We start from the raw sequence: 22,249 nt of genomic DNA, 5'->3' as shown, positions 1-22,249 counted from the left end.
TCTTCCTGTCCATGGAAAAGATGTCCCAGCAGGCCAGCTGTCCTCATCCCTTCTTCCTTATGACCACAGCTTTTTCTCCACTGTAGACACTAGATGTTTGAATCATCAGGTCATAGGGATGCATGGTTTTAATTTCAGACTTGCCAAATCTTGTTCTCGAAAGCCTTTGCCTCAATTCCCACTTGTGCTTCAGTGGGTGAATTTCTCAATGTCGCCTAGCCTGTTTCTCCACGGGTAAAACAGGGGTAATAAAGCTCACTTGGCAGAGTATGGGAGGTAAAGAAATGATTCGAGGAAGCCCATGACACAGGTCTTGGAAGGTCATGACTTACCAATGAGGTGCCACAGTCATTTGTTTGTGACATCTGCCAAACCAGCCCAGCTCTCGTCCTTGAGAAACTTGGCTCTCATAGGGACACACTCACCTGCTTTAGGTCAGTAGGGTGGATGAGGGCCTTGGCAGCCCTGAGGCACAGCTAGTGCCCTCTGCCTGGCTGGAGAGAAGGTCACAGTTAAGGGGAGCCCAGAGTTAGTGCCATTCCACTCAGAGGGAGCCACACTCTTGGCACGACCTAGGGCAGGCTTGGGAGTTCGGTTGGGCTGGGAAGCCTCAGTGGGATGGAGCTGGCCAGATGGAGGGAGCTTGGGCTTCATCCTAAAGTTTTAAGAGCTAACAGGTTCTAGGCCCTGAGAATATAACAGCCACAGATACAGAAGAGCCCCTGGTTCTTGGGGCATAGGTCCAGGGGAGGGAGAGGGCAGCTAAAAATCTAATGAACTAATGAGGGCATTCGAGATTGTGATGGGGGCCAAGGAAACAGCCTCTGAGGGGGGGTAGCATCTGAGTTAGCCAGCACCCAATGAACATGGGACACGGGCCTGGGGAGCCAGAAACCATCAGGTGTAGAGGCAGGGTGGTCTACACACCCCCTCTCTGCCCAAGTCTGGAAATGAGATCTCGTGCCTCCAAGAAGTGCCCTGTGTCACATAGTATGTTTATCTGCGTTCTCATCCGCCAGTTGGTTCCCTTGCTCCACACTTTTGGGTGTTTAATCTGAGCCTGGGCCCAGGTGGGTTAACATGCCCCACAGCCTGGGAACTCAGTGACTCAAACAGATTCTGCTGGTGTGAAGGGCCGTGTGCTTCAGCAAGGGCAAAACCACTTCCTACTGTGTTCAAGGAGGCTCCTTATGCCCTGAACGTTGGGAAGGGCACTAAACATGAGTGAATCACTCTCAGGGAGGGCTGTGCTCACAGCCCTGGAAGTGAGTATGATGCTGCCAGTAGGATTGGAGCAAAGCTCCTGAATTTTGCTGGGAGCTCTGAATTACTCATGAGCCCTGCTTGTGCTGGGGGACACAGATGATGGTCTAAACTGTCCTGGTTTTCTGAGTCTTTTCTGGGTCAACGCCTGTTTGGCAGGGTTCCTTCCTCCTCATCACATGGAGACCCTGGGGCCCTGGTGGCAGTGGGGACGCTGGCCTAGGGGGTTCAGGTTTGGCCTTGGGCTCTTTACCTGGACTGCTCAGGTGTGCTGGGCCCCACGTGGCCCAGGTCATGTGCTGTGATGCCCTGTCCCCTCTGCAGCATCTCCCAGTCCACAGCCAGAGTAAGACAGGAACATCTGGAGCCCACACACACCCGTGGGGTCTGGGAGAGCCAGGCTGATGCTCAGGTCTGTTCACTCACACCAGCGCCCACCCCCACCCCCCACCCCCATTTCTCACCTTGCACTTAGCACTACATTGGGAGTGGACTCTGCTCTAAATCTAAGCAGAAAGCAGGGCCCATAGCCCTTGGGATCTGTCTGTTTGACCATAACGGTGTGTGGGGGCTGGGAAGAGGCAGGGATGGGGCACTGTGACCCTGGGTCTGACTTTTTGCCTCTCCTCAGCCACCTGTCTTGACCTCCTTCATCGACCAGGACACTTTCTCCTCCTCCATTGCAGCCCCAAGGGACTTCCTGTGTGTTATGGCCACTCCTCCTCATGATGGCATTTTCCTGCTCTCTTTCTATGGATCAAAATGGTGGTAGGGCAGCAGAAAAATGTGAACCACAGAAGGAAGGAAAACGCTTTGTTTTCAGATGGCATCCTGGTGCCCGGTTGAATACAGGTGACAGAGATCACATCACAGGGGTGAAGATCATGCCTTTCAAACTCAGACTGGTGGGGGGAGGTGAGGATGCCACAAGGTCTTGCCACGAGGGCCCCTCCTCACAAAGCTTCTTCTGGACGGGACTCCTCATGGAGTCCCTGGGGCTCTGTGGTCAGAAAGTGCCAAGGAGTTCAGGGGAACATCAGACAGACAGGCGATGTCCCTGGACTCTCTGGGGCCAGGGTTGCTGCCAGCAAGAATCAAGATCCCTGCCTTCTCTCTGCTCCTTCCCTGTTAGTGGCCTCTAAGCAGTGGCCTCAAGGGAACACCAGGCCCTGGCCTGAAGCCTCAGCAGAGTCTGCCCTTCCCTGTTCTGTAATATTACCACCTTTCTCATGAGTTGTTGGGCAGTGATGAGAACGTCAGGTCCTACGTAGTGCTGTGTGGGAGGGAGAACACCCCTGTGTGGATCTTTCTCTCTGTCTCTGTCTCTGTCTCTGTCTCTCTCTCTCTCTCACACACACACACACACACACACACACACACACACATGCACACCTGGTGGGCCTTGGAAAATGCCTGGTGTGCACTGCTGTCCACCAAGGCCCTTCCAGATAACCCAGAGAAGAGCCCCTTGCAGGTCTAGGAGTGAAGCCTAGGAGTGTACGCTATGCCTGGGGGGTTGCTAGATGCTTTAAATACAGTGTTGGGGCCCATCCTGGTGATAGCCTGAGGGGTAAGGCCCAGCATCACCTCCATTCACAGATCAGGACACTGACAGGCAAACAGGCCAAGTGCCAGGCCCAGATCAGGGGGAGCCCCTGCAGCCTGACAGAGAGATAGGGAAGGGGCAGCTCCAGGGGTAATCAGCACCAACGGGGACTGTCTGCTGAGGCACCTTTGCTTTTGGTTTGCCTGGTAAACACTTGTTGAGCCTCCCCTGGGTTCTGGGCATCAAGCTGCTTGCCCGGGGGTGGAGGAGCCCTGTCTCTACCCTGGGGACAGGCAGAGACATCCCCAGTCCTAGCACAGTGTGGCCTGTTGTGGGATGGGGGACAGGAACAGTTTGGCCTTCTCTGGAAGAGTCTTGGGGTCTTGGAGCCGTGTGCTTGGACCCAGAGTTGAAGGAAGGCTCTACAGGCCTCGCATTTTTGTTGTACCATCCAATCAGCCCAGCCCATTTGCATTTCGTGGTATTTTGAGCAGAGAGGTAAGTACCATGTTTGTCCCTGCTCTGCTTGGAAAGTATTTGCTGAGAAACAAGTGGGAAAAGAAGATCTGCAAAGGGCACGTTTGTTCTCACAGTAAGACCAGGCTTTTGCTGCCCTGTTCGCGTGTCAGGAGATTTGCACAGATGAAAATCTCCCTCCCTGGAAGGCTGCAGACCCCTCTGCCCCAGCTTCCCGCAGCACTTTCTTTGTCATCGCCACATGACGGCCCACACCTTCTCCCAAGGGTCCTCAGAGAGACTGAACTTCTTCCCAGTTATTGCAGGGGTTCCCAGAGAAGTCACAGAACACCCTGTGAGCCCCGCTTCCTGAGGCCTCATGATGGATTTTTCCAGGTGTGGCTTGTCCGTCAGTGTGGTGCTGGGTACAGCTCGCACTGACACTTAGTTGCCAAAGTTCAGCTCAGAGGAAAAGGTGTTAAGTTTCTTGAAGGTTCGGCGTGAGGAGTGGGAGGCCAGCCGGCAGCTATGGCACTGCCTGCCCCAATAGCAAGCCCCCGTCCCTGGACCGGCCTTCCCTTTGCCTGCCCGTCCCCCCATCCTCCCAGCAGAGGAGAAAGTCACCTCTGCCCAGCAGCCTTCGGCCACCTGCCAGGGCTCACTGATGGCCAGGGTAGAACTCTGCCACAAAGAAGGCAAACTTTTACATTATCATGCAGAGCCTGTGTCCTTCCTTGTTGTCTATTCCAGAACAGAAGCTTGGCCGCAGCTTTGCATAAGCAAAAGGCACATTACAGTGTCTTTCCCCAAACAAGAGAGCCCTTGGCCTCGCTCTGCACAGAGAAGGGCTGCGGCTTTGAACATGTTCCCCCAAGGTTTAAAGATTCCAGGATCAATTTCTCAAGACAGGGCTCAAGGACGTCATCCCGGCTTCCCCTCCTCCCACTGTGGTCTGGGCAGAGGAGAGCAGCCTCTGTGCAGCACAAGGGTCCCCAGGGAGGGCGGGGTGGGGGTGGAGACACACTTGGGCACTCAGCTAGGGTCTGGGTCATTACAGGGCATCACCGGCCCCACTGGTCTCACACATTTTGTCCATTTCTTATAGTTTCATGTTCTTCAAAGTCATCCATTCACTCACAACTCTTTACTGAGCATTTACTGGGTGCTTGGCACTGCTGGGGACACAGCAGCAAGCAAGGAGGAAAGGTGCCTCTTATATCAAGTGCACAGTCCTGTCTGGAAGCAACTACTTTTGGGGGTGCTTTTGGGGCTCATTGTGAGCAGGGACAGTTGTGTTGGGCAAAAAGCATGTGTAGACAGAGGGCCTGGTAAGTGCAAAGGCCCTGAGGTAGGGATGGGCTCTCTGGGCAAGGTGCCTGGAGGCCAGTGGCTGGACCACACTGAGCAAGGCCAGGGCAACCTGAGAAGAAGCATCAGGGCTTCAATTTTATTTCAGTTGTAGTGAGAAGGCCTTGGCCTGGGTAGGGATGAAGCAGAAGGGTAACTGCCCCCCCCCTTTCTTTGAAACCCATTTATCACCATGACTTTGTTTTTTCAGATGCTTTTCAGAGATTTCAAGAATTCTGGGGCTGGAGATGGGGAGAGGGAATTCCAGGGATGAGCCAGCTGGGAAGGGCAGCCAGGCTTTGCAGAAGGCAGGGCAGTCGAGGCCAGGGGCTCCCCAAAGTAGCTGTAGTGGAGCATGGGGAAGGTAGCCAGGGACCGCTGAGAGAGGGCTCCGAGTGCCAGTCGGGGTGGTGGTGGGGCATTGAGGGTTCCAGGCAGAGGAAGAGGAGGCCACATCTGCTGAGTGGTGACTGTCATGACCAACGGTGCATGGGGGGGTGTGGGCAGGATGAGGCAGAGAGTGCTCCGGGATCCCCCCAACCGCACCCCTGCTGCTTATCTGAGAGATAGGGTCTGGGTCAAGCAAGGAGTGGGGAAACGTGAGGGAGGTGTTTGGAGGCTGCTTCCTGCCTCCAGTGACTCTGCACGTCTGTCAGCCCACCGCTCAGCAGCAATGTTGTAGCTGCGTTCCTACTAAGGATGCAAGTGTTTCACTGGAATTTGTACTCATTGTTCCCCTTGTCTCGCAGTGGTCTCTGTGGCCAGGCGGGCCCTGCTGGCTTCTAGCATCTGAGCAGCATCCTGTGGGCTCGAGGGCTGGGCAATTTTACAGTCCCCTGAAAAGCGGATGTCATGCTGGGGGTGGGACCAGGGAGGGCCCTCTCCTCAGTGTGGTCCCCTCTCCTCAACCCTGCCCTGCATTCTCTGAGAGGCGTCATAGAGCCCAGGGCACAGCCCACCGACTTCCTGAGAGGAGGAGACTGTGGAACTGTAGCCCCTCTGGAAGGCACAGAGGCTTCCTCGGGGAGAAAGCCATGAAAGGCCCGCCGCATTTGAAAGTGACCACACAGGTGGGCCAGCGGAGTCTCCAGAGTAGGCCTGGCTGCCAGCCTGACCCACAGCCTGGCCTCCTAGCTGGCCATCTGCTGGGTGTGCCCCTCTGCATCCCAGGGGGCTGGGGGGCAGGGTGCACCAACCTAGCCCAGCGGATGAGAACTGGCAGCCGGTGGGCAGCTCGGAAGGCAGGGCTTCCCCAGCCTGGCCCCAGCTCAGTGGCCTGATACCCCCAACTCTGGTAGCCTTGCCGCCGCCCCCAGCAGGATGTGGGCCTCCGCCTCATAGTATGTTGTGCTGAGTGGTGGGGTTCCTGGGGTTCTGGCCATCCCCAGTCCCAAATCAGGAGTCAGGGTCAGACCTACTTAATATCCAAGGACACGGGACCCTTACCTGAGATGAAAGTGGCTACCTTTGGGCATAGTGGCAGGGGTCAGGGGAACAAGAGGATCCCGGGCCCTGATTGGCAAGGTCTGGGCTAGGAAGTGGAAAGGGCCTCCTTTCTCTCTGTGGGGACAAGTATGCACACCCTCACTCAGAGTTTCAGCTTCCCCATTGCTCATGGGATTGACCACCTCTCACTCTGGCCTCTAAGGGCTGTTGGGAGCATAACATGAGCTAATTCTGTGAACTCAGCCCTGAATCCCTTCCAAATATCAAGGTAGGTCTTGATAAAACTTGTCTTCCTAAAGCTTGTAACACCATGGGCTTAGTGCCTACCCTCACATGGTAGGAGGTGAGTCCCCTCGAGGTGTACCCCAGACCAGCTCTTAGAAGTACGATTAGAGCACAGGCCTTGGAGAGGCACTCTCAGGGTGTTGAGGGAGTCTCTAGCCCCTTGTTTTCTGGGGAGGCTCTGAGAGACAACCCTGAGGCATTTTTCCTTCCTGTGCAGAGCAAAGATGGACTATGTCCATTTGCCAACAAGGGCCTGGGGCTGAGGTGGGCCCCAGAGTGTCCCAGGGCTGTATAGGAGGTGCCTTCCATTCTATTCCACATCTTTTCCTCCCCTCCACTCACCCCTAATCTGAGCCCCACACTTTACACCTCAACTGCTGTAACTGGGCACTTTTATCTATTTTTCATAAAGAAGCCAGAGTCATCTTTGTTAAATGCAGTGTCATTATCTTTTTATCATGACTCCATATCCTCCACTGCTCTTTGAATAGAACTGGAACTCTTCTCACTACGTGAATACCTGTGGGGTCTGGCCTCAGGGGTCCTCTCCCCCTGCTTAGTCCTTGGAACACACTTCACTGCCTTTGACCCCAGGATGTTTGCACATGCTGCTTTCTTTGCCAGGAGTGCACTCCCAGCTTTGCTGAGCTAATTCCTTGTCATTTCTTACCTCTGAGATGACATGCCATGTCCTTAGGGGACCCACCAATCCTCATCAGGGCAGATTCACCACTAATATGCCCCCTAGATTCTCTGCCTATCCTTTGAGGTCCTCGTCAGCATTTTCATGATTGTGGAACTGTTTCTGTGATTTCTAAGTGTCTCTCTCTCTACCTCCTGACAGAGGGCTAGGTCTGGGCTGGTTCACTGCTGAATCCACATGCTAACATGGTGCCTGCCATAGAGTAGGGTCAATAACTTTCTCCTGGGTCTGCTGGGTACCTGCAGAGGTCCATGGAGGAGAGGCCAGGCGAGGCAATTCTGAACCCCAGCAGCGGGTGGTGGGCTTCAGCAGGCCAGGGTGGCTCAGTTGGAGAAGTCCCATTGCGAATCTGTACAGGGCTCATTGCTGGGCTGGGGGGTTATATGCATGGCACGATGGACATCTACACATCTAAAGCTCAAACATGGGGGAAAAGGTAGCTTTCTTGAGTTCTTATATCTGATGCCACCCTCACGCTGGGATAGAGAAGGAAATGTGACCTGGCCCATGAGAGGCTTTTCTGGTTCAGAAGGCTTTGGGAAGAATAGTCAGGGCAGAGGGTAAGTAAGCTCTGACTCTGGGCTTGTCTTAGTTCACTCGGGCTGCTCGAACAAAATACCACAGGCACAGTCACCTACACAGCACACATTAGTTCTTCGTGGTTCTGGAGGCTGGAAGCCCAAGATCACGGTGTCAGCCAATTTGGTTCCTAGTGAGGGCTCTCTTCCTGGATTGCAGGCAGCCTCCTCCTTGCCATGTCCTCACATGGCAATGAGAGAGACAGTGAGGGAGCTCTCCAGTCCCTCTTCTTGTAGAGGCGCTAATCTCACCACAGGGACCCCACCCTCATGGCATCATCTAACCCTGTTTGCCTCTTGAATGCCCCACCTCCAGATTGCATTATGTTGGAGGTTATGAATTTGGGGGAGACATGATTCAGTCCAAAGTAGGGCTGGTTTATCCCCTGCCCTCCTCCCTCGGGGTAGGGGTGGTTCATGGCATAGCCCCCTTGTGTCGGCACACATCTGTCCCAGCGTGCTCTGCCCTGGGCAGTGGCCCTCCAGGCTGAGGCTCTGCAGTTGAGGTCATCAGGGCTTGTGCTCTCCTCCTTGGCCATGCAATGTCTGCCCTTCTCTCGTGTAGGCCAGCACCCCGTTGACTCCCTCTGAGGCCCAGCTGTGCCCCCCAGAGCCCTAGACCAACCTACACACCAGCCCCCAACTATCCTACCCAGTCTCCCTGGATCTCCTAATGGGAGCTGGCCTCCATTTGGGCTCTCTGAAGCCACCTCTTCTCAGTATGAACCTGTCCCCTCCCAGACAGCAGAATTGGGCAGAATTGGGCAGAATTGGGCTCTCTCTACTTTTGACTTCTTCCCTAATATCAGGGCTGTTTCCACCTTCCAGCTGGGGGGACCCGGTCCCCCCAACTGGAAGCATAGGCTGGGGATCAGAGGTAGAAGGAGTACAGTGAAACCTAGCCATTCCACCTGGCCTTTCTCTGTCCTCCCTTCTCTCCTGAGCCCTCCAGCTGCCGGAGGACTTCCCACATCACTGCCTTCTTCACTTCTGCTCCATGATTTTTGCTCAAAGCCTGTGAGCCAAATTGGCTGGGCTTGCTTGTGAGACATAATGCAATACTTTGGAGATTTCTTTTTTTAAAAAAAAAACCCTCTCTTCCTCCCTTTTTAAAAAAGATTTTATTTATTTATTTATTTATTTGACAGAGAGACAGAGTCAGTGAGTACAAGCAGGAGGAGTGGCAGAGGGAGAGGGAGAAGCAGATTCTCTACTGAGCAGGGAGCCCCATGTGGGACTCAATCCCAGGACTCTGAAATCATGACTGAGCCAAAGGCAGATGCTTAACCCACTCAGCTGCCCAGGCCCTCCCCATCCTTTTTTTTTTTTTTTTTTTTTTAAAGATTTTATTTATTTATTTGACATATATAGAGAGAAACCCTTTTTCTTTAAGGAAAACTGGCTTTTAGGGCTATTGTCTCACCGTGGACTAAACAATCTAGTTTGACCTTCAGTGCCCTGCATGGGTGTCTGTGTGTAGGGCTGTGCACCCTGCTCCCCTTCATGACTTCATGGGAGGCTACGGGCAATCTGACTTAGTGGTGGTGACAAATACAGTGTCTTACTGCCTTTACCAACACTGTTCCTTTGTACCTGTGTGGAAATCCAGTGCTCACAGAGCTTCGTGAGATGAGGACTCTTAAGCCTGTTTTACAGAGGGCAGGGCACAGCGTGGGTGCGAAGGCACAGCCTCCCCTGGGCCCTTCCTTGTCAGCTGCAGGTGGTCCTTGGGCCTGTGGTTCCTGCTGACACCTCCCTGGTTGTCTTTCAGGTCAACGAAATCTATCACGATGAGTCCTTGGGGGCCCACATCAATGTCGTCTTGGTGCGAATAATCCTGCTGAGCTACGGGAAGGTGAGTGAGCCGGTGTCTCTGACACCGCAGAGCCCCCATTTGCTGTAGGATGAATGGGGCCTCCCTTGAGGCACTGGGCCTCCTCCTCTGAAAGCCAGCACCTCCGCACCTGCCCCCAACTGCCCTTGGTACCTGTAAGAAGCAAGAAACTGTGAATCACCCCTATATTCTTGATCCCCTTTCACCTCACTCCTTGTTTTAAAACATAGGTTTTGTGATTATTCAGGTGTGGGGAGGCCAACTGATCAAGATATGACTACCATGGAAAAGATGGTTTGTCACCACACAGGGCTACAGGGTGTGTGGCAGCCGGAGGGAGTGGGGAACTGCTGTTTCGCAGGAAGGGCTGGGTATGGCAGGGTACACAGTAGGAAGGGGACTGGCCAGTGTGAGTAACTCCTGGGTGACTGGAGTTCCTTGAAGGAGGTGGCTGGGGGTGTGGGCTCTGACTTGGTTGGTTTACATTTGAAAAGCCTGCTCCAGAATGGTGGCTTAGTGTCTCTAGGAATTGGGGAACCCCTAGGGGCAGTCCCTCTAGGGTCAGCATGGCCCTAGACATCAAAGCTTCAGAAACTTGAGGTTGCTTTATCCTTCACCTCACCTCCTACCCACCTCTTCCACCTGGTCCTCCTCCTCATCTTAGCTTCTCTGTCCTCGTCTGCATAGCTCCTGCCCTAAAGGGGGCTCTCCTGCCCTTCCTGCCTCTTCTTGCTGTCAAACTTGGAGCTGTCTTTCCTAGCCACGTGCAGGGGTCTGTGCAGCAGGGGTAAAAAGCTCCTGGAAACAGTGACCTGACATGGAAAGGTAAGGGGGTACAGAGAAAGGAGAGATGGTGAGGAAGGAAGAAGCTTTGTGCCGGGTGGCTCAGAAGCACCTTACTCATGTTAACTCACTGAGTCCAGGGGCCGGTGGGGAGGTGGGGCTATGATGATCCCTGTTTCACAGAGAACACTGAGGCTTAAAGTGGTTTGGTGGTGTGCTGGGTGTGTAGCCAGTGTCACTTGGCTCCTTGGGACTTGGGCTTCTCACCCTAGCAGCCAAATTCCAGAACCCGTGGTCTGACTTTGCTCAGTAGGTACAAAGTCAATCACCAGGCCTGGTAATTAGGTTTGGGGTTAAAGTCCTCTGCTCAAAGACAGAGAATCTCAGTCTCCAAAAATAGAATCCAGCTGCACACAACTTACAAGACACGCGGTATAAAAAAATGACAGTGAAGGACTCGAATGGCCAGATGAATTGCAGAAATAGTGGATCTTGAGCTCAACTCTCTTTACCCAGGAAGCATGTTGCTCTGAAGTAGAAGCAGCCATAGTGAGGGCACCAGTCGTGGTCCTTCATGCACCCCATGGAGAACATAAAATATATCAAAGCAGACTATCAGAACAAGGGAGAAACTGACAAAAACTTAACTGTGGGAATCTTTCATACTCTTTTCAAGACCTTTCATGGTGCGACACCTGGATGGCTCAGCGGTTGGGTGGCTGCCTTCGGCTTAGGGTGTGATCCCAGGGTCCAAGATCGAGTTCCACATTGGGCTCCCTGCGTGGAGCCTGGTTCTCCTTCTGCCTATGTTTCTGCCTCTTTTGGTGTGTCTTTCATGAATAAATAAATAAAATCTTTTAAAAAAAACCTTTCACAGATTATATTTTAAAAGGCATTGAAGTTTCAAATAATACAATAATAATGTGTGCAGTTAAATTAGCAGTTACATCATTTTGTTCTTTGCCTTACAGAACTATGTGCCTTCTTTTTGTGAGGACTCACAGAACGCTTGAAAATTACAAAAGTGCTTTAGGTTGTAAAGACAATTTCAGTGAATTTTATAGAGCTAAAACTGTTAAGGCCCTACTCAGTGCCCTAAAACAGGGCAGGGGAAGGGATATATAAACTGGGGGAAAAAGAAAATCCAGTGTCTTTATTTTTTTTTAAAGATTTATTTATTTATTTATTTATTCATTCATTCATTCATTCATTCATTCATTCATTTTAGACATAAAGAGAGGGAGAGAGAGAGGGAGAGAGAGAGAGAGAGAGAGGCAGAGACACAGGCAGAGGGAGAAGCAGGCTCCATGCAGGGAGCCTGACATGGGACTGGATCCCAGGTCTCCAAGATCAGGCCCTGGGCTGAAGGCAGCACTAAACCACTGAGCCACCCAGGGATCCCCAAATCCAGTGTCTTTAAACATTTGAAGAACAACCTGCTAGAAAAGAGACCATGAGAACTGTAGTTACAGACCGCTTAGAACCCTAAATGAAAATGAGAGTGCTAGAGATCAAAATGTACGGGGTGTGGCCAAGGCTGCATTCAGGGGCAAATTTGCAGGTGCTTCCTCAGATTGCACAAGAAGGAATGAATACATGTTAACCCTGCATTGAACTCAGAGATGTCAAGACAAGTATCAACAAGGACCACAAGCCAAAAACCTAGGGAGAACAAAAATAAGGAAACCTTTTCAGAAAAGCAGAAATTAAAAAATTAGGGCAGAGAAGTAATTGAAACAATTAAGAAGAGAGCTTTGCAAAGCAAACATCTGGTGTATGCGCCTAGGAGAGAGAGAGAGAGAGAGAGAGAGAGAGAGAGAGGAAGCACAAACTAAAAGATTACAAAGGACGTGCATAATGTAACCTACACCAGGATGCTTCTGCAGGGCAGAAGAGGAGGCATTTGGGGCAATTGCCACCCTCAGGGCCTCTCCCATCCCCTTCCTTCAGATGCCCAGTGCAGCAGATGAGGGGATGTGCACACCCTTCTCCGACTGTAGGAGGGTTTGGGAGGTGCAGCTACAGTTATTTCCGCCCCCCCTTCCCCTTTACTGCTGGCTGGGGGGTGGGGTGGAATAGGAAACTTCAGGTCACCCCTGGAGGTAGAAAGAGGAGAAGAGCCACAAATGTGTCTGGGACCAGGTGGCAGGATGCATCGAGATTGCCCCCATATTGGTTAAAAAGAAGAATTTGGAAATTGTGAACAGTTACTTGCTTACCGGTGCTAGCAAAGCTTTGGCTCTTATTTCATCTAAAAAGTGTTGACTGCCCAAAGAAGCAAAGCCTTGTTTGTTTTAGCTGCACCCTGGTGGGCTCTGGGCTACATTGTCTGCATCCAAAGCCGTTTTTTCTTGTAGTTATTGTCTTCCCCTTCACTGCTGTGGGCAGTGACCACAGTCTGCTGTTTGCAGAAGCATCAGAATCTGAAGGTGAACAGGTAAGTCAGGGATTTCCTAGGAAATCAGAATATTTCAAAGCCAACTCCAAAATATTTGGAAAACACCATGATAGGTCCCATAACCATGGCAAGAGCTCAAGTTCTCCAGCATTGTCAAAGTTCTCTGAAAATTAGCTCTAAATTGAGTCAGATCATCTATCTTTGCTGATGCATTCTTACTCATTTCTATTAAACAAGGATAATACAACACCAGAGAAATCATTTCAGGGCATATACATATATGTATTCTGACATCCACTCAATTTATTTTTATAGACAGTGCGATTTCTATACTCAAAGCTGCCAAAAGTAGCATGTCCAAGACAACGTACACACCTGCCTTCCTTCTAAAAATAGATATAAAAAATCCTGAGGCTTTAAGAGCTTAATTCAATAACACATAAAACCAAACTCCCGCCGCTATAAAATATGGTTTATCCTGGGAATAAGGCGATCGTTGGCCATCAGGAAGTCTGTCCCTATAGTTCATCACATCAGTTTGCTGAATGACAAAAGCTCCTCATTTAACACATACGTTACAAGGGTTTCTGTGTGCCTAGCCCTGGGTTGGGCCACTGACAGGGTCCCCGACATGTAGCGCTGCCTCTAGAGCATAAGTACAGACAAGGAAACAATTATAATGGGGGGTGGTCAGAGACTCATGGGGGGAGATGTGGGGCAGGCAGGCCTCATGAGGTCAGGCCAAGTGACTGGAAAGGAGTTAAAGGGAAAAGAACCAGCACAGGGATGTTTCCAGGACCCAATGTGCATCTCTGAGACACTCTGTGGACTCCTATGTGCAGAATGGTGGGTGGGAGCCTGGCCAGGGGTTGGGGGAGTGGATGTAGTGCCATTGAAGTGATGACAGAAGTGGGCTGTACTGAGACCATGGCTACAGGCTGGAGTGAGGAAGGCAGATGAAAGGGAGCTTTGGTAGGAGGCCAGATCTGGAGGGCATGGATGCTGAGTTGGTGGGTGAAGATGGAGAGACCATGGGCCCATTCCTTGGGCAGCCAGGTCCATGATGATGCCTGCCCCTGAGATAGAGAACACAGGAGGAGAAACAGGATGTGGGGGAGAGAGCCAGTGAGTTCAGTTGAGACGTGTTGAGTGTGAGGTACCCAGTAGAAATGGCTGGGGTAGGCTAGAGCTTCGAGAAGATAATAGCATTGCTTGCAAAGGCACCAGTAGGGGTGCATGGAAGTATGCCTAGTGGGGGGCTCCTAAGGAAGAGCCGCAGGAGCCCCTAACACTGAAGGCCCGGGTAGAGCAAGGGGTGTGATCTGCTGCTTAGGAGCTGAGAGAGGATCTCCTGGTATTCAGAAATCTGTGAAAACAGATGGTAACATGACAACCAGTTTTATTTAAAAGTGGAGAAAGAGGGATCCTTGGGTGGCTCAGCAGTTTGGTGCCTGCCTTTGGCCCAGGGCACTATCCTGGAGTCCCAGGATCGAGTCCCGTGTCAGGCTCCTGGCATGGAGCCTGCTTCTTCCTCTGCCTGTGTCTCTGCCTCTTTCTCTCTCTATGTCTATCATGAATAAATAAATAAAATCGTTAAAAATAAATAAATAAATAAATAAATGTGGAGAAAGAAGCACCTGTCCCTAAAAGCATTCTGCATAGCGAATTCTTAGGATGTTCATCAATGTTTACACAGGAAGATAGAGGAGTTCCATAGTCGAATAGGCCTGGGAAAGGCTTACGAATGAACGTAAAATAAATATTCCTGACAGCAGAATTTCTCAGAAGCTTTAGGACAGGAATGTCCTAAAGGAATGTGCATGGTGAATCTCAAGAGATGGATCAGTACATGTAGTTTCTCAAAACTGTTTCTCAGTGGAACCCTTTTGCTTCCATACTCAGGGTTCTGCAGAACTCACTTTGGGAATGCTGCCCTCCTGGAGGCAGTCCCAGTAATGTTGGCAACAAGAAGGTGACTTTGTTACTGAGGTTCTGGAAATTCTAGGCAGTGTCTTTATGACATGGAGCCAGCATCAGAAAAGAACAGATAAAACCGTAATTGTTTGCTGATAATCATATGCCTGGAAAACCCAGAAGGATCCACAGTAAAACTAGAGTCAATAAAGAAGCATAGTGAATTGGCCAAATATAAGGCAATTCTATAAAAATCACTAATTTTTGCATGAACCCACAATGCTCTATGACTAGGTGTAATAGGGAAAGAAAAGTTCCCTTGAGAGAAGTAACCAAAAATATAAAATACCTGGCCTGGTCCTAACAAGATATACGTATAGGACCCATCAGAAGAAAATTGCAAAAAAATAAAAAAATTTAAAAAATGTTTAAAAATTAAAATTAAAAAAAAAAGAAAATTGCTCATTGTTACTGGTAGGAAAGAAATAAAAATGAAGGCAAAGACAAATGCTGTCCCTACGGGAAGACTGCTTGCAGTAGAGATACTGATCTTTCCCAAATTAATAATTGGAAATTGGATGAAATGATTCTAAGATTCATCTGGAAGCCTAAGAAGCCTAATAAGGACTGGCTTGGAAAACCATGAAAACTAAGCAAATAAAGAGAGATTTACTCCAGATATCTTGTGAAATGAAAAAAATTAAAATCATACGGTATCTGCATAAGCACAAACAGATCAACCGAATCAACTGTGTAGCTCTGAAAACACTTCTATAGATAGCATGTGATAAATATAAGTGAAGTGGTTATTATTATATGTCATAAATAAATGTAGGACTGATAGGAATTTAATATAGAGTAAGTTAAATATATGATAAATATAGGCCAATAACACATTTGTTAAACCACAAAGATCAAGAAGGAAACATTGGTTACCCAGGACTCCCTAAGCCTAAGTAAAATAGAAGGAATTGTTAAGGGGAAGACAGATATATTTGAATACTGAAAATACAGAGCTTCTGTCAAGAAACAATTAAAAGACAAAGCCCAGGCATGGAAAATACTTGCAGTATGGTATGGCAAAGATATCCAAATATATGAAGAGCTCTTACAAATCATAGGAGAAACAGAATTGGTAGTATATCACAGTATGCAGAAGAAGAATACAAATGGCCAAAAAAAAGGGGGGGGGGTATTTAACTGTACTATTAAATGAATAAAACAATTTACCATACTTAAAGCATCAATGTGTTAAGATTAGAAGGAGAGGTTTAACTGCTGGGTTGGGTAGATGAAGCAATATGCTTTTCTGGTATGAGTAAATGCAGACATTTCTAGAAGGGAATGTGACAATACTCACCACTGCTCTTACAAAGGTCCTTCATGTTTGCCCTTATTCATTCCTTTCAATGACTCTAGCCCAAAACAGTTGTCAGAGCTGGGTAAAGTTTTAGGAAGAAGACAAAGGCCATGGCCTTATTTCTAAGTATTAACAATGGGACAAATTTTGAACTGTCCACTAATAGGGGTCTAATCAAATAAACTCTAAGATGTCTATGTGGTACAATATGGGCCACCAGGAAATCCCATTTTCAAAGCATCTTAAAGAGCACCGAGGGGGCACCTGGCTGGCTCAGCGGTTGAGCGTCTGCCTTTGGCTCTGGTCGCGATCCCGGGGTCCTGGGATCAAGTCCCACATTGGGCTCCCTGCATGGAGCCTGCTTCTCTCTCTGCCTGTGTCTCTGCCTCTCTCTCTGTGTCTCTCATGAATACATAAATAAAATCTTAAAAAAAAAAAAAAAAAGCACTGAGTAATAGTTATGGCCAAAAGTTAACTTTGTTTGCTTTTTGGGGAAAAAAAAAGAGCCTAACTTGCAGTATGATCTTACTTTGTGTTCAAGTATATGCAGAAAGCACTGGAAGGAATACATCAAAGGTAACTAATACTTCTCTCTTGGCTAGTAGGCCATGGGATTTTATTTTCTTCTTTGTACTCTACTGAATGTTCTTTTTTTTTTTTTTAAGATTTATTTATTTACTTATGATAGACATAGAGAGACAGAGACACAGGAGGAGGGAGAAGCAGGCTCCATGCAAGGAGCCGGACATGGGACTCAATCCCGGGACTCCAGGATTGCGCCCTGGGCCAAAGGCAGGCGTGAAACTGCTGAGCCACCCAGGGATCCCCTCTACTGAATGTTCTTAATCCATCGTGATAAGCATGCGTCTTTTATAAACAAAATAGTGCATTTTTAATTATGAGAAAATGGTTTACGTGTTTTAAAAAAGCATTTAAAAATGATTGAGTCCAAGTGATCCCGTTTAACTGAATGCACCCGAGTAGGGTTTCCAGTGGCATGCCACAGGGCTCTGTCATGTCCAGTGTTTTGTTTCTGATTTGAAGGAGGACATAGAAGAGACTTCCTGCTTTCACGTGGCACCTCATCTCTGTAGTGGCTTGGGGGCAGGTGGGGAGGGGGTCTGTCCTTGTGCCCTCAGGGTCACTGTCTTACCCTTCCCGTGGTTGGGCCCAGGGACTCTGCCACTTGCATGCTTAGGGAGCCTCTGAGCAGGCCATGTGGGCTGGAATGCGGGCTGCCTCAGGTATGTGGCCCTACCTGCAGGTGAGGCCAAATCACCTCATGGCTATGGCCAGTCTGGCTTTCCCTCTTACATGCTGCCTTGGGGGGAGGGGTCTTCCATGTGGGCACCCTACCCTGAATCTCCCATAGGCTGAGTGGAGAGGAAGGAGAGTAGGCACAGACCCCATGGTCAGGCAGCAGCACGCTCTTCCCAGGGACATATGGGGCAGTGGGCAGGCCATGGGGCTGCCTGGAGGACTCGACTGGCAAGATGAGTGGCCGGAGCTCACCTGGGCAGTAGAGCAGCTTCAGTGAGACCAGGACCAGTACAGGGGGAACCAAGAGGCGCCCAGCCTCCCTGACTTCATGCTGTGAAGGAGTTTAGGAGCTTTAGAAAGGAGAATCTGGAGGGGGTTACATGCTTTCAGAGCCAAATCCAGAGAGCGCCTACGGCACCCCAGCCAGGGGCTTAGTAGACTGGCCTCAGACCCCTGCCTGTGACATTGGAGGAGTCAGGATAGAGGACACAGTAAGATGTGGGGGATTGCCCAGCCCCAGTCCCCTCGGCTTGGCCAGGAGGGACATTGTGCTGCCTGCCTTTCTGCTGGCCCCTGGGGATCCAGCTGGGCTGACAGGTCTCCTGTAAGTAAAGCTCACCCCACACTCTGCCCACCTTCTTCCCCACCCTGCCTGTCCCCTGGAAGCCCGTGGGCCCAGGTCAGACCCATGAGGCTGTGGTGGAGATTTCTGGGAGAGGCTGGTGCCCATCGGGGCCAGTGTGGCCTGGGGGGTTCCAGAATGTGACGCGGTCTGACTGATGCTCAGTCCTCCTTTGGCTGGTTGCTGGGTTGAGAGGGTTTCCAGGGTGTGGCTCTCGATTTCCCAAGGGAGGACAGTCTGCAGTAATGCAGGCAGGGATATAGTAGAGGTAGGAGGACATGGCTGGCCAACCACAGGGGAGCTGACACTGCACAGGTACCCCAACGTGAAGGGATGGGGTGGAGGCCCCCACCTGCTGGTGCAGAGTTGCTGGAATAGGGTGTTCTGTCCTGGGGGCAGAGCATGAGGAGCCCAGGCACCGCACAGCATGCTTAGCTATGGGCTTTGGTTGTTTGAAGTAAGCACAGTCATAGGCCACCGGACTCAGGGACAAGGGCTAGAGGAAAGGAGGGCCTGTCCCACGGACCTGGAGCAATTGGCCAGCACGGAAGAGGGACCATCTGTGAAGAGCAGCCATAGGGCCAAGAATTGCTCGCTGAGCCAGACACACAGAACACCCCAAGCCTGAAGGTCTATCACTGACCAGTCCCATAAGATACACTGAGAAGGAGTTATTAGGAAAGGAAAATGTGACAAATAATATAAAAAGGTATACAAAAATACCAGCCCAGACGTTTTATTATTAAATTCCATTCACATAAAATCACACCAGCAAATTGCTCATTTCAGTACTTATCTCACTGGGGACGGTTACTAGTGTGTGTCCACCGGTCGCAGACCCCACTCTGCACAGCACCCTCCCGGTGGGGGCAGGGTCCTGTTTGGGGTCTTTGGGGGCGTACTGGGGGCAGGAAGAGCAGGTCCATCCTGGGCCCTGAGTGCTCTTCCAGGGGTGGAGCATGAGCTCCCCGTGAAGTCACAAGTGAAACAATCCCATTTCAGAGTGAGGAGCATCTTGAAGGAAATAGAGCAGGAGGTGGCCCCGGATGGAGTGGCCAGGCAGGTAACTGCCCAGCTGGGGTCTGAGGAACAAGGGGCGCAGCATCCATGTTGGAGACAATGAGCTCTGCTTGTTCAGGGAGGAACCGGGCAGGGCTTCTAGGTTGGGGATCTGGAGATGGGGTTTGGCTCATCTGGTGAGCTGCTCTTCAGGGAACTCCTGTTTCCTATCATGGAGCAAGCCCCCATACCTGGAAGGATGACTGTAGCCAGGACACCTATAAGGAGAGGGGACTAGGCTATGCCCCCCAAGGTCTGGGGACTCTTGGCAGAGGGCTATAATGTCAAGACAGACTTGGGGCAGGAAGTTGCGCATGTATTCAGACGTTGTCATTCATACCAAATTATGATGGAAACAGACCAGCTCCCCTGAGCCTGTCCCCAGACCCCAGGAGGCTCCGGAGGGGATAAAATCAGCACTTACACAAGTGACATGTTGTTTGTCTTCCAGCTTATGAGAAGCCTCTGAGTTATCTCAAGTTTTTCCTAAAACAACATTTTTCTCCATTTCTTAAAAAAAAAAAAAAAAAGAAAAGAGATTATCTTATTTTATACAATATGCCATCAGCCAGGGAGCAGAACATCAGCAACACTTGAGGGTTGCATAGCAACTGGCTTTTCAATTGATTTTTTTGAGAAGGCACCAAAGCTACTGAACTGTTCTCATTTTACATATTTCCTAGGATGATGGAAACCAAAGTAAATGGAAATGAGAGACTCAGGGACAGTCAGGAAAGAACATAAGGTGTCTGGTCGTGAAAGACCCAAATCAAGACCAAGTGTGGAGTGCTCCTAAGGAGGGAAAAGGTCTTAAGAAATTCTGACTGAATCCCTTAGTTGAGGCAAGAGAAGAGAATGCTGGGGGTGAGGAGTCTGTGTCCCAGGGCCTAGTGCCACCATCCATCCCTCTTGCTGTGCTCCTTGGCCATTCCTCACCTGTGCTGCTCTGTTGGTATGAGGGGCAGCATAGGGGATTTGGAGCACCTCCCCAGAGTCTGGGCCCCATTTCCCAACCTATTGGTGGTTGGCCCCTGTCATTCCTGCCTATCTCCTGAGCCAGACCAGCCAGGGTCCTGAGAAGCACAAGGATTTGCAGGGTGGACCCTATCTTTTGGAGGCCTTGGCTAAGCCTGGGAAGGTTCCTGCTGAGAATCCCATGCTGGCAGCTTGGCTTTCTCTGGAAATAGCTTCCCAGCCTCCGGGAAAATGCCTGGAGCATGCCTTAATGGTATGGGAGTCCCAGGCAGAGAAAGAAGAGGCTCGCATTCTAGCCTCAGGCCTGTTGCCTGTCTGAGATGCCCATCATGATGAGTTCTGAACTCACTTCACCCTCACAGAGAATCATCCACGGGGCAGGTGCATGGCAACCCCCACCTGACAGTGAGGATGCTGGCAGCCTGTGGAGGTCACACTGTGGGGAACTACTTTGCTCTGGGGAGGCTGTGATGCAGTCATTCCACTGGCTCGGGTGTGCAAGCCCCAAGTTTCTTGCCCTTTGCTCCCCTCCAGTACTCCCCCACATCAGAGGTTCCCCACGGCCAATGGCATCAAGCAGGTAGAGACTAGGATGCCGCTGAATGTCCTAGAGTGCACATGACAGTCTCTACAACAGAGAAGTACCTAGCCCCCCAGTGTCAGCCGTGCCAGGTCAAGAAACATGCTCTCTGCTCACCTGAGCCCAGCACGCCCTGCCCTTTTGCAGGTGTGGGCTCTAGGCATGCTGTCTGGGGCAGTTAAGAAGCCTGATCCCCTGGAAAATGAACTGCAGGCAACTCCTGAAGGTGGGCTGGCTTTCCAAGGGACTGGCGCCATACCTGCATCCTCATGGTTGTTGCCACCACAGCAACCAGGACAAGGAACATTTGTAGGTGCTAATTGTCACCGACAGAAGGCCCTGTGCTCCTGGCTCTGGACTGTGGTTGTACCCATTCTGCAGATGGGGAGCTCAGCATAGGGAGGTAACTTGTTTAAGAACACGTGCGGATGAGAGATGAGTAGGTCTGCAACCCTAGGACTCATACAGCCCGGGTGAGCCCCACGTGTCACCTATCCGTGTCCTGGTGAGCTACAGGATAGGTCTGGGGTCTGTGGAACTCCCTCACATGTGGCTGCACCGGTATAGGTGCCCCACAACTGGGCGCTATTCCAGGCTGCTAGATCAGCCTCCAGGCTACTGGTCCAGTTTTCCTCCTGTCTCCTTGACTCAAGGAGGGAAGAACATAAATAATTCAGTTCATTCAAGGGCAAACAATGGAAATGTCAGAGAGCAATGATTGAAAAAACTTTTGAACAGATCTTAATTGGCGTATTTGGATTGTGGCCCCAGAGGTTGTCTCTGGCCTTCAGAATCCCTTTTGCCCGGTGCCTGCCTGGGCTTAGCGCTGCAGCCAGGCCTCAGGGTGTCCTGCCTGCTGGCGAGCCGGGCACCACCATTCTTGTGGCAGTAGCGCCACCTGGTGGCCACCTTGGGGACCTGCCCTTCCTTTGCGTCCCTCCAGCTCTGAAGGCCCAGGAATAGGACACTTCAGACTGCAGCGTGGCTTCCAAGCCCACCTCCACCTTTGTGAGCAGCGGGACGTGGGGCTGTTTACTTGGGTTGTCTCTGATGCGGTTCCTCCACTGGATGATAGCAGCACCTATATCTTAGTCAATTGTACAGCTTAAATTAGGTGATACCTGTAAACCTGGAGCTGCCCCCCAGCAGCCCCCCAGGGGTGGAGAAAAGACCCCTTCCACAGTGAAAACAGCACAACCATCATTCCACTGTGATTCACTCTGCACAGCTGGCACCCACGGCTCCCCCTGGGGGAGGAGCGTCCCATCTGTGAGGTCTTCGAGCTAGTGCTGTGGCCACCCACTTGCTGGGGTCATGCATGGTTCCCATCCCTGCATAAGTGGGAACAGGGGAGTTGTCCAAACAGCTTTTCCTAGAGAAACCCCATGCAGAGGCAAGCAGGCAGGCAAGAGACAGGTGCCTTGAGGTGCTGGGAGGAACACAGGTGGCTTAAGCGAGCTGGGTGAGAACCTTTCTTAATTGAAACAGGCAACTCTCACAGTCTCTCTGGCACTTTAGAAGGGATACGGATGGCAGAAATAGAGGTGTCCTCTCCTTGCTGGGAGGAGAGTCACAGCTCACATGCTGTGGTCTGTGGCAAAGACAGGGCAGGGTCTGAGGGGCCCCAGAGAGCGGGACCCATCACAGGGCTGTGTGGATGTGGCTGGATGGTTGCAGCAGGAGGAACCACCAGAGTCCAAGAGACCCACATGGGCTGGCCCAGACCCTCTCCTGGGCCCTCTGCGTGGACATCTCTGTCTGCCAGTCCTCCAAAGTTCCAGGAACTTGTGGGAAGGCCAGGGGAGGAGCTGGTGGAAGAAAGGCTGAGCCTGGGGTGCAG

General features: G+C 50.9%; 1 protein-coding gene across 1 annotated transcript in view; it reads left to right on the top strand.

Moving 5' to 3' along the window:
- Window positions 1-22,249, top strand: part of ADAMTS2 (ADAM metallopeptidase with thrombospondin type 1 motif 2) — a 229,386-nt gene that overhangs the window by 147,725 nt on the left and 59,412 nt on the right. Inside the window, exon 5 of the mRNA XM_072728815.1 lies at window positions 9,396-9,479. Coding sequence (XP_072584916.1) covers window positions 9,396-9,479 — 84 coding nt within the window. The remainder of the gene's footprint in view (window positions 1-9,395; window positions 9,480-22,249) is intronic.

The sequence above is a fragment of the Vulpes vulpes genome, chromosome 12 (assembly GCF_048418805.1).
Source record: "Vulpes vulpes isolate BD-2025 chromosome 12, VulVul3, whole genome shotgun sequence".
In the NCBI taxonomy this organism is placed as follows: domain Eukaryota; kingdom Metazoa; phylum Chordata; class Mammalia; order Carnivora; family Canidae; genus Vulpes; species Vulpes vulpes.
The sequence above is the reverse complement of the archived record's forward strand: the minus strand, read 5'-3'. Positions and strand labels throughout refer to the sequence as shown.